Below are 12,866 nucleotides of genomic sequence, written 5' to 3' on the forward strand. Positions count from 1 at the left end.
CCTAGAGTAGATATGTGAAGTTTTAGCTTAAAATATCATATAGATAATCTATTATAACATGTTAAAATTGCCACTTTGTAGGTGTTAGCAAAAATTGTTTTTGGGTGTCCTTTTAAATGCAAATGAGCCGATATGTGCACTAAATGGCAGTGCCGTGGTTGTATAGTGCAGATTAAGGGGGCGGGCACACCAACGCTTTTACGCCCGCGGCCGTCGTATGTTTTCTGCGCCCAGCGCTAAAAAGATGCAACTTTGGGTGAAAAGCTCCGCTCGTCAGTGTCAGTTCTCACACAGCCGTCCAATCACAGTGGATGAAGGGTGTGATAAATATCACAACAACCAACTGGCACAACGTACAACGACAAAAAAGCAGAAGTATCACAGCTACCAAAGCACTCAGCTGAAGGAAGCTGGCGCTCAGCTGAAAAAACTGCTGGCATTCGCCGTCCTTCAGGCATTTTAAAAGCTTTGGTGTGCACACCCCCTAAGGGGTGGTATTATCCCCTTCTGACATCACAAGGGGAGCCATATTTCAATGACCTATTTTTTCACACGCTTGCAGAGAATGGTTTACCAAAACTAAGTTACTGGGTGATCTCTTTGACATTTTCTAGGTTGATAGAAGGACTGGGGACCTAATTATAGCACCTAAACATAGAAAAAGTCACGTTTTCATGATATGTCCCATTTAAAAATGACATGATCACATTTCATAAACAGTATTAGAGGGAGAAGAAGTTTAATTTATTTCCATTTATTCTCATTTCCTATATAATTACAGAAATCTAAAGGCAACAGTTAGGGCACTTGTGCAATTTTGTTATTATTCATCACAAACATCTAATCAAATGATTTCCTTTGCAAGTGCATATGTAATGGAAAATGTTGAAACTACTCCCTCTAGTGGATTTTTGAAATCTGTACTTTTGAACGCAGATTAAAATGTAATAATAAATTTGATATGCATAGTAAAATCTTTATTTTTATCATCTCCAACTGTACCTTCCTAGCTTTGTTTTTCCTCTCGTAGGCTTCTAAGAGAGGTTTTCTTTTGGTGGGCGACGTGGCTTTAGCAAACAGCTCCGCAAACTCATTAGTGTTTATTATCTCTGGCTCCACAAGTGCGCTCCACAGCATATCATTTCTAAAAAAAAAGGACAGAAAAATTGAGATGAAGACAGATGTGTTGGGATGACTAAATTGCTGGTTCTTTTCTTCTCTTGAAATATTGCACAAGTTGACCAATTTTTCTGCTCACTCAAATGTTTTTGCCCGTGTTACAGGCTTATCAAGATTGAATCTTGAGGTACAGTACAGGCCACCAACCGAAGCACTTACAAATTGCGGCATCTGCAAAACCAAAGCAACATAAGGTATTTGTAGTTGCCGGGCAACCGTGACTAAAGGCAGGAAAGGGAAAATCGACACAGGCTCAATGACTTAGTAAATTTTCTCTCCCATAAAAATAATTAAGGAGCCAGGGCGACGGCGTGTAGTTAAGCCTGACTGGGTTCGACTTTGGCTTAAATAAATGCTCAAAGAGAGAGACGAATGCTTTTATGAGGTGTCAAATAACATCGCAACAGCACAGAGGTGGCCGCGCAACAGAATCCCACAGAAATCCACACCGCCACTAGAGGTCCTGGAAAGACGGCTGCTCAGTCTGTGGCTGGCCCCTAAATGCAGACAAATGTCTGCAGTGGTCTGTTTTAAACCTCCTATGAGGTCTGATGAGGGAGACTTCAAATGTCTGCTTCACTTTTGGATGTACGTTGAATGTTTCCGAGGTATTTTAAAGGAATAGTTCACACAAAAATAAACATTTCGTCAATTTAGACAAGATGCACGAATGCAAACTGACCAATTAAAACTGATGATTGTGAGTCCCGTGTCCAATCACCATAGAAACAAGTAAATATAGCTACACTTAATTTTGGGTCTGTTATCATGTCTGAAAGGACACGAGGTTGAGTAGATCTAAGTTTTATTTTTAAGATCTAAATTTTATGTTTTCTTGTAAATAAATAAGCATTTTTTTATCAGGCTCTTATGTTTAGGTTTAGTAATTTCACTTTAATGGAAATTAAAACTAGTCAGTAATTGAAATGCCTTATTTTCATGAATGTCACTTTAGTTATTTCATTGGTATTTAACAAATTTTATTTAACAAGTCTTTTTTTGCAAAACCCTCTAGAAGCAAAACATTTCCAGTCACTTTTCACTGTCCTTTTTAAATAAAGGTAAAATGCGTGAAATTCCTGTCCATTATGCACTAAAACGTATGTAGTTTTGTACAAATGTTTGCCATTTATTTTTAAATCCCAATAATTTACTCACCCCTATGTCATCCAAGATGTTTATTTTTTTTTTAGTTCAGTCGAGAAGAAATGCGTTTTTTCCCTCAATATGATGGACTATTGAACCTCAACAGTTCACAGTTTTAAAGGGCACCTATTATCCGATTAACGATTTTACATTTCCTTTGGTGTGTAAGTAAACAATATTGTAAGCAACAATAATGTATGGTATGTAGTATTTTGAACCACGCAGACACATTGTAGTACACAAATAACGTTGTTTTTAGCAATGTAATAAGTTCTCCTTAATGCAGTTTAAAATTGCATCTTCAAAGGGCTCTAAATGATCATAACCGAAGCATAAGGGTCATCATTCGCAAAGTCGCTAGTCTCATCTTCACTCTTAGAAAGTATTTGTTATTTATTTTACAGATCTTTTTGTGTTAAGCTTTTAACACATTATGTGTCATTTTGTGTTGCTTCTGTGTTAAAATAAAACATAAGTTGTGTTAAAAGTAACACAAAATGTGTTGTTTAAATAATAACACAGAGATGGGTGGATTCTGGAATTATGCATTTAGTGTGTTGTCCCAGAATCAACACTAATGTGTTGTTTTTAAAACAACCGATCTAAGAGTGTTGACACATGCAAAACTAACGTTCCAGTGTTTACAAGTGTGCAGAAAAATGTGGAATAATACTAACTAGTCTTTGTGTCAGTTTATTGTTAAAAATGGTCCGCAAGTGTGCGTTTCACATATCTAACACGTGACCTTTTGACGCGATAACGTAATACGTAAGGTCGCGCTGGTGCGTCCCTCGGCTATTGCAAGACGAGAAGTTGTAGTTTAAAAGTACATATTTTACTTTTTTTGGTTGTAAAAACAACAATCGTTTCAACAGGTAAGACCTGCCTCAGTTGGGATCATTTAGAGCAGAGGTTTTCAAACTTTTTGTGTGTGTGGACCACTATTTGTAATCAAGAATTTTCGCGGACCACCTTATAATACTCATAATAAAATATGTCCTGAATTTATCTGCACCTCTAAATAGGTTTACTAGCACTAAAACTATAACTGGTCATCACATCAGTACAACAGATTCTTAAAACAAATCCTTAAAAAATGATATTTTTCTTAAAAAAAAGGTATTATTTTATTTTTCATTTTGCCTTTACACGTACCATCTGCAGTACCCTCACGGACCACTAGTGGTCCGCGGACCACAGTTTGGGAATGGCCGATTTAGAGCACTTTGAAGGAGAGCTGAAAATGCAATTTTAAAGTTCATTAAACCTGTGAACTGTTGAGGTCCAATACTCTATTATATTGAGAAAAAAATCCTGGAGTGTTTTTCAAAACAAACAAACAAAAAAAAAACATGTAATTTCTTCTCGACTGAACAAAGAAAAACATTAACATTTTGGATGACATGGGGATAAGTAATTTAGTGGGATTTTTTATGAAAGTTGAGTATTAATTTTAATATTACACACAATACATGTTCATTTACTTTAATCTATTTTCACTTTCTTTTTTATTTATTGTTATATCGCACTCATGCTAGCCAATCGGCCACACTGCGTTCTCAATATCGGAATTTGCCATTAAAAAAAAACCTTTGGCCACTTAGTATGTTTGTTCCCTGAGGTTGAACCCATGACCTTTGTGTTGCTAATGCGATATGTTACAAACTGAGCTACAAGAACGCTGTTTAAAATGTGACCACTAAATGCTACCGTTTGTGGCAGTCACATGGACCACAGCGTCACCTAATGTGTGGTTCAGTTTCTTCATTATTACATTTTGACTTAAGATGCGACTAGAAACATTGCAATTAAAGTGATTTTGCAATTGTTTACCATGTCTTATCCAAAAAAAGTGTTTTGTTTTTTTTAAAGTGGAAGTTTTAGCCAAAAAAGCTTGCACGTACTTATGTGGTTTTACAGCTAAAGATAACAATGAAATGACATGTGTGATATTTGTGAAAATAAGGCATTTACTGACTAATAACCTTATCATTGCCACTAAAGTGAAATTACTGAACCTAAACTTAAGAGCCTGATAAAAATGCTAATTTATAAGAAAACATGTTAGACACACCAAGAGAGTTTTGCATCTGATACCTCATTTGTCACTTTTAATAGGCATGGCCATATTACCTGCTATCTTCAACTTGTATTCGTGTCCAGTAGAGCGGTTTCATAGGGCAGACCGGATCCACTGACTGTTTGCGAAGAGAATTGTCTGACACTTCATCAAGGAACACACCAGAGCCTGAAGGAGGTGGGGGGATTGAATGGAAAACTGGAGGTGGTGGTGGTGGTGGGGGACCACATCCTGTCATGGGTGGAGGTGGTGGAGGAGGTGGAGGTACACTTCCTGGAACATCTGATGCTTTAGCAAGAAGTGAAGATGAATTGGGAGCAGAGGGGCCAGGTGGAGGAGGTGTAGGAGGTGAAGGTGGAATCGTGTTACCACTTAGTTGTGCCTGAGGCAAGGCAGAAAGAGGAGGTGGAGGTACACTTCCTGGAACATGTGATGGTTTAGCAGGAAGTGAAGATGAATTGGGAGCAGAGGGGCCAGGTGGAGGAGGTGGAGGAGGTGGAGGAGGTGGAATCGTGTTACCACTTAGTTGTGCCTGAGGCAAGGCAGAAAGAGGAGGTGGAGGAGGTGGAGGTTCACTTCCTGGAACATGCGATGGTTTAGCGAGAAGTGAAGATGAATTGGGAGCAGAGGGGCCAGGTGGAGTAGGTGGAGGAGGTAAAGGAGGAATCGTGTTCCCACTTAATTGTACCTTAGGCAAGGCAGGAAGGGGAGGTTGAGGAGAAACCGTCTTCTGTTTGTCAGTGAAGTTAAAGTTTTTTGTTGAATTAAGGTCTGCATTTTTGGACACATTCTTCTGGAGATCAAGGCTATGACTCTGGGCTCCTTTGACCTCAACAGACTTGATAAACGTCTCTCTGTCTGTCTGAACGCATACAGAGTGAAAGACTCGCGGTCTGATGTGGTCTTCAGTGGACACGGCAACATCTCTGAGATCCCTGTGATGATTTTTGATGCTCTCTCTTTGTAAGTTGGCAATGGTTGCTCTTAGTTTGGACAGAGCCGCTTCATGTTCCTCATGAGTCCGGAAGAGCAAATGTTTGTGATCATCCTGCAATCAAGATCCAAGATTTTTTATTTGTCACATACACAGTTATATGAATATATTATATTGTATATTATAATGTATTATAATATTTTACATCGCTAAGTGCGCCTGCCATGACAAGAAAGCATGACTCCTCATTTCAAATCTCATCTAACAAAATAAATCCCACATATGTTGATGTTTAGATTAAATATCAAATTGAAGCACAGCCTCTAAATAAATGAGTTGCATTTCTGTAAAGCACTTTGTTCAGCCTGTGAGCTGTTTTAAATGTGCCGTATAAATCGATAAACTTGAAACTTGAACTTGAGTTAAGATAGGAAATAGTGCCATCTGTAGACAAATTGAATATAATGCAATAAATAAATAACACCATCAAAAGCATTATTGAGTATTGGGTCAATGACGTGACGTACATTATTTTGCGTCCGTATGGTTCAAATAAATGTAAAAGGGTTAACATTTCAAAATATATTTGCAGATTACTTGTATACATTCTCTTTTTTGAGGACCAAGTCTAAAATTTCTAGTTTTATTTCATTTTTAAAGAATATTTGGGGGATAATTGCAAAAATCTCAATGTGGTGTAACCAGTCTGTGTAACTACTATTTTTTAATGAAAATATAAATATATTCATAAAAAATGTGGAATAAAATATAATCATCTAGTTTAGTGTAATGAGATTTTTTTAAATCATTTGTTAAAAAACAGAGCTGTTTTTAGCATATGTCAGCACAAATATTACAAAAACGCATTAAAATGTACATTTAGAAATAACTTATAAATGATATTTCCTTTTTTTGATGATTATGCTTACATGCCATCAAGGTGGATAAAATATTTAATATTTCTCATTCTTTGGCGCAATTGTCGGTTACTCCATTTGACATTTTCAGGTCCATTCAGGTCTTAACTTTTATAAAAATGGTGTAAATGTAATTTTTGATTGCATAAAATCAACATAAACACACTATGGGCATTGAAATGAACCTGATGCAAGCTTTTAAAACAAGTTTTTAAAAGATTTTTGATTTTTTCATCTTGCCAAACCATTTTTGTCACTGACCCTATTACTAAAAGTATACCAACTAAAGCTTACTTAGGCATACTAAAATACATATTAAGAGCACCAATTCTGGAAACACTTAGAGTAAAATATTCTCAGAGTACTTTTGTATACAACTTTTACAAATGAGGAATACAAAACTGTTTACAAATTGCTTTAGATTGCATCTTCTGAATTTAAGGTAATGTAAACATTAAGATTAAGATTATTACCTCTATCTTCTCTTTCTCCTCATCAAATTCTCTTTTCTGTTGCAGAAGCGCTGCCTGATGCTCTAAAAACATAAAGGATAAGAAGATTATTATAATGGTTTTGACCATATTGCAAAACGTGTAAATCTATTCCCTTAATCTTAAATGCAAGTGGCAGAGATGGATAATGTACTGCAGGTGCAAAACATTCCAACAGATGTCAGTAGTGTCTTATTTAGGGTAGAAGTGAGGAACAATGGGAAACATTTTCTAATATAGTTGGTATAATCAAATCAATATATAAATATGTGTGTGTTTTGGTGCGTCAGTTGACTCAACACCCTGCATATCCTCAAGGCAATTGTATTTCTTGGATGTAACCTATTTTTTACAGGTTATGGATGTAACCAAAGGGCAAGTGTTAATATAAAACTAAAATATGGTAATGAATGCAAGTGCATTTATGCAGTCTTTTATTTAACAATGTGGAAACGTAACTAGTCTTTAAAAAAGAAAGATATTGTGCTGCCTTGATGGGAAAAAGACTTTGAGTGATACATACAAAACAAACATGATCATGCAAAATATGTTATCTCATCTGCAGAACTGCCCTTTAAGAATACATGAAGGGTGGAGGTGAATTGGAATATGTTTGGAGAGAGTTATGTCATTAGGTACAAAGGCAAATATCTAAATGATGGCAAACATTTACATTTCCTGTTCTCATTTCTAAATATGCAGTAAAGGCTTACCAGCTTCTGTGTATTTCAGGCCAATCTTTTCCTCCTTGTCTTTGGGTTTGGGTGGAGGCCAGATAGTCTGAAGTCGCCTTGGCGTGCGTTCCCCACTCACCTCAGACTAGGGAAGGGAAGACAAAAACAATTACTGTGCAATGTAAAACATACCAACATATGTAATGAATATGTAAAATGAACCAATGAGGTGTAGGTTTAAAAAATAAAATGGTGATTTTAGTTAATGAACAAAAAGCAATAACTAAATTCTGATTGGATGAGATGCTTTTAAAGCTGTTGATGATAAATGATGATCACACATTTTATATATAATATAAATATACTATAGATAGACAGACACAAAAGACTATATTGAGTAATGCTAACCAAAACCCTCTTTTTAATTGTTAAAAATTCACTTCATACATTGGACTCAGAAGATCGTTTGGTGCCTGGTGACTTAATCGTGTTCCTGTCAAAGAAAGCTTTAAGAGCCTCTTTATCCCTATTGATCTTCTTTTTTCCAGCATCCCCATCCATTTGTGATGAGTTCTCTTTTTTAACTGTAAAGAATGCTTTGAAGGCATCTAATGGCGTCTCTGTATTTGGAGATTTGATAGTTTCCTCAGATTGGGAAATGACCGTTTCTTCTACAGGCTCCTGGGTGATTGGAGACAGTGGAGGACTGCACAGACTATCCTTCTTTTTCTTTCCATCTCCTTTGCTGCTGTTAAAGAATTGGGTAATCTGCTCGAGAAAGTCCCCCTTTGAATCTTTTTTTTTGATAGACTGATTGGGGCTTTGGGGTTGGTCTGGAGTTTCTTGTTCTTCTTGTGCTTCTTTCTTGGTGCCAAGCCTCCCAGTGAAAAGGAAGGACAAATGGATTTGTAAATCTTTTACTGTGGTGGGGGACATGACAGTATGGTCGGACCCAAATCGCAGTGAAAGGTCTGTGGTCTTCTCATGAGGAGATGAATCCAACACAGGGGATGCATCTACAGGTTCTAACATTGTGTCTTCTTGAATCATTTCTCTTTCTTTTATTTTCTCAATCGTTTCTTCTTCTCCCTGCACAGCTGTATCTGTTCCATCCAGGGTCTTTATCTTTATTGTCATATCCTCCTGTGGACCATCTAAGTAATTTTCTTTCTGTTGCTTGCCTTGGGAATCATCCTTAATTTCTGTTTTCTCCTGTTCCTCTATCTGGACAAGTCCTGGTTCTGGTTCCAGTGAGGCTGTGATAGAATTACCTAACTTGGATAAATCGGTAGTTTGTTCTTTAGTATTACAGAGGCCAACACTGACCTCAGGGTGTCCAGTCTGGATCTTATTGCTTGCAGTAGGAGAATGGACAAAGTTGCTGTCTAATTCAGCATTGCTTTCAATGCATGAAGCTTGAGAAAAGGGGCCTTCGGCAGTATCGTCCCTCTGTTGAATCTGTTCAGTACCAATACACGATTCTTCACAAAAAGGTTTAACACATTGATGGGTCCTGGGTACAGGCGATTTTGAAGAAAGATCCGTTTGATCTGTGAGATTATAATCATTACAATTTATTGATTTGCTCTGAACATCTGAATTTGTATTAAGTGAATCTAGAGTTGTGTGTTGGTTAATATCAGAAGTAGCATCTCCATTCATCTGGTTCATAAGTTCAGATGCTTCCTGCTCACTTTGCATTGAAATGCAGTTTTTCATATTTTGAGTCTCTGTGAGATCATCTTGAGAAGATCTGCCCATTACCGTTTCTTCATCGCAGCTCTCTTTCAAAACATTTCTTTCTTTACATAAAATGACCAATTCTTCTGTGTGGTTGCTTTTGGGTATGTGGTGATCTTGATTGTCATTTTGAACAGTACCACACTCACTGCTGATGCTATCCGACCCATGTCCATTATCTTCAGATACGTCTTGACTGAATGCGCAAATACTCTTACCATTGCTTGCTTGATCTCTCATGTTGACAGATCCTTCTATGCACTCACTAAAAACTACTTTTTCAGTATCTATTGTACTTGCTGAATCCTCAAGTTGTTTGTTCAGAACGCAGTCACAGGCTGAGATATCGCTAAGTGATTTAGACAGGGTGTCAGCTAGACCATCTGTTAAGCCCTGGTCGGAGCGGCTTGTTCCTGACGGTTTACTGTAATGATCTCTCTGGTGCGAAACATTTAGGTCCAACTCCAGCTTCTCTTTTTCTGGAGCAGAATCCATCGCATGAATCTGAATCTTTGATTTGTTTACATTGTCCTCAGTCCTGTTTTCCTCAGCATTTGAATGCGGAGTCTGAACAAATGACGTAAAACTGTCCAAATATTGACCGTTATCTCCTGAAGAAGAACCTTTCTCAGTCAAAGAGTGAAAAGAGGTTATAGGTGGACTATATGTTTGCAGTTCCTGTTTTATGTTGTTAGGAAAAAGATCTGCAATTTTGCCAAAAAATGAATTAAGGGCATCACTGTCCATTTTCATTCAGTAAGTCGTACAGACAAATGTATTCTGTTCACTGGTATATTCCACAGAAACCACAAGCAAAAGAATCCCTAGCGGTACAACTGGGATGACAGTGTTTGCTTTTTTAAAACGTCCAGGTTATTTCCACATATCTTTCCAAATCTGTTCAAACTGTCCTTCCCTGAATTTCAAGTCTTTGCGTTATAATCATGAACTACTGGATATCTGTCATTCATGATTCATTTAAATAACATTCTGCTTAACCAAGAAAGCTCCAGATTTAGGTCTGTCATGTATTTTTTTCTTATGTGCCCTGTAATGAAGTTTCCAGAAAAAGAATGCCAGGAAAATCTGCATGTAAAAATTCCAGAGATGTTGTTTTCAGGCCGTCATAACAGAAGAGCTGAAAAAATGGAAATCGGCGATTTATCAAAGAACCAAGTTTTGTCCCTGCTTTGTATCTCCTTTATTCAGTCCACTCGAAATGTCCACAGTTCTTAACAAGAGTACGACCACACCAAAACACTGAGAGACACATGTGTGCTCCACCTACATTCAGCCACATGACACGTATCCTGGTCACAAGCACAGTTATCCACGAGCCACAGCAGCACCTCAGAACCACACCCAAGTACAGTAGAGCACACAAAACTCCATGAAGAGAAACTGTCCCGTCAGAAACTACTCCAATTTCCCTGCTTCGGTAAAGACAGAGATCTCCATCTGTACACTTCACACAAGACAGAATCACCTTAATCATGATTAACCTGTTTAGCTCCAACCACATGTCTGTATTGCCAATCTGCCTACAGTAATGTACAAGGAAATTATAATTATTTATATAAAATATATATTTTTTGCATACACCTCACAGGCAGCCATGGATCTTTGATAGTTGTCTTCTTTAAGAGGCTTTATTTAACCATTAATGTAAATTACTACATTTTTGTAATATTATATAATATATCAAAGTGAAATTGCAGAGAAACACTCACAGTATGATCAGGAGAGAAGAGTGGATCGCTGATGATGTCATCCACGGTGCGGGTGATCCCGAGGAGATCATTGTGTTTGTGTTCGGAAGAACAGGTCACGGATCTGCAAGAAGTTAAATGCTGGACAGATGACCACTTCTCTTCTGACCGTAACTGCCTTTCATTCTCCTCTGTGGAAAAACAAATGTATTTATTCTTGTCATTTCTCATCAATGAATTTATCACCAGCTGTTCTGGATTAATACGAATATGCACAGTGGAGCCAAAAGACTGGTATCAGATTCAGTACATAATATGCAATGGAATACTTATTTCTTTACAAAATACATTATTATTAGCATAGTTATTTGGATTAAATTAGATTTTACATTGCAATAATTTTTAGTATATTCAAGCCACAGGACTGTTTGATACACAATAGAAGTTACATGTGATTTTAAAATCAACGAAAAACATTTTTTCTAGTTAATTGTGAGAATAACAACTACAGTGAAATTGTGAATCTTTTCCGGAATGCCAAGAATGCCACTCCTGGAATGGTGTAAAGAATACGTAAAGAAGGAAAGAAAGAATGCCACACACTGGGCATTGAAGTGTATTGCAATTCAATTGCACAATATCAAGAAACCACTGTTTATCTTGCATTGTATTCTCCTTTGAACAATATCAGTATCATTTCTAAAATTATTATTAAATTAACAAAGATTTGGATCACAATAACTTAGTAAAAAAACGCATCTCTATTTCATTAAATCAGACAAAATGGAAAATATCTAAATTGTTTAAATCACAGCATGATATCAACTCTATGAATCAATAAACCTTTAAGGCATTAAATAAACACTTAGGTTGGCAGTGTTTACAGCAGCATAATCGGGCTTAGATTGAGCCCCTTGTTCCCTGCAGTACAGAAAACAATAAACAAACAACCAATGGACAGATTTTATTGAATAAACAGCGAAAGCTGTATACAGAGAAAATTCCTTCATTCTTGTTTCTCTGATTTAAATGTGCAGTGAGTAAATTTTTGCGGCATCTAGTGGTGAGGTTGTGCATTGCAACCAACAGCTCAGTCCACTGCTCACCCCTCGCTTTTGAAACGCATAAAGGAGCTACATTAGCCGCCACCGGACAAACATGTCATCGTTGAAGACAACTTAGTAAAAAAAAGTTTGTCCGTTAAGGGCTTCTGTAAAAACATGGCGGCACAAAATGGCGACATCCATGTAAAAATAAAAACATAAAAACATCTCATTCTAAGGTAATACAACCATAACGGTGCATTATGAAAGGTCTTTATACACTCCTGATCATATAGTTTTGTATAATATTTTGCATTTATGTCAAGAGATTCTATTAAAAATTACACACTGCACCTTTAAAAACAATTAGTAACATGTTAGACCAGTATATTTTTCAGGAAATATCATTTTTTCATTTTGTCATATAAAATTCCATTGGTGTTTTTGAGAAACAACTGGAGTATTAAATAGAAATAATTTGTAAATATTCATTCTTATGTGAAGCAAGGTTAAAAAGTGACAAATTTAGGCAAAGAAAAATGCCTCAGTTATGTATATCAGCTATGGGAAAACAAAACACCAAGGTAATATGTTATTTTTTTTGCAAATGTTAAAGTATGTCTGACAGCTCCCAACTCAAACACAGCGGGGAAAGATTGATGAGGGTTAACATACTGTTGATTATTTATGTTATAAGCACATTCAGTTTCCAAATATAACTTTGCTTTCTGGGAGTATTCTTTGTCCACTGTGATTAAACCATTAATCTTAGAAACCTCTCTATTAACAGACTTGAATGCAGGGGCAATCTAATTACCTCCACTGTGTGAGCTATTTTTGCAAACAGTGGGCTGCATCCTAAGGAAGGTGGTGAGTGATTGCTTTGTCCAGATAACAGATACTGTATATTTAAACATGGGAATTGACCTCATTTAAACTTCAGTCAACTCTAC

The 12,866-nt window shown here is 36.8% G+C and overlaps 1 protein-coding gene across 2 annotated transcripts in view; it reads right to left on the bottom strand.

Annotated features, from left to right (window-relative positions):
• The window catches only part of fmn1 (formin 1), a 35,375-nt gene extending 24,938 nt beyond the window's left edge, over nt 1-10,437 (bottom strand). For both annotated transcript variants that reach the window (XR_010528771.2, XM_065256881.2), the window contains exons 1-5: nt 7,869-10,437; nt 7,461-7,566; nt 6,730-6,791; nt 4,459-5,453; nt 1,003-1,144 (exon numbers count right to left, since the gene is read on the bottom strand). Coding sequence is in view for 1 of the 2 variants with exons in the window: in XM_065256881.2 (XP_065112953.1) it covers nt 1,003-1,144; nt 4,459-5,453; nt 6,730-6,791; nt 7,461-7,566; nt 7,869-9,914 (3,351 nt within the window). In the remaining variant the exon portion in view is untranslated. The remainder of the gene's footprint in view (nt 1-1,002; nt 1,145-4,458; nt 5,454-6,729; nt 6,792-7,460; nt 7,567-7,868) is intronic.
• Between the last annotated feature and the right edge of the window lie 2,429 nt (nt 10,438-12,866).

The sequence above is a fragment of the Paramisgurnus dabryanus genome, chromosome 12 (genome assembly GCF_030506205.2).
Source record: "Paramisgurnus dabryanus chromosome 12, PD_genome_1.1, whole genome shotgun sequence".
Taxonomy (NCBI): Eukaryota; Metazoa; Chordata; class Actinopteri; order Cypriniformes; family Cobitidae; genus Paramisgurnus; species Paramisgurnus dabryanus.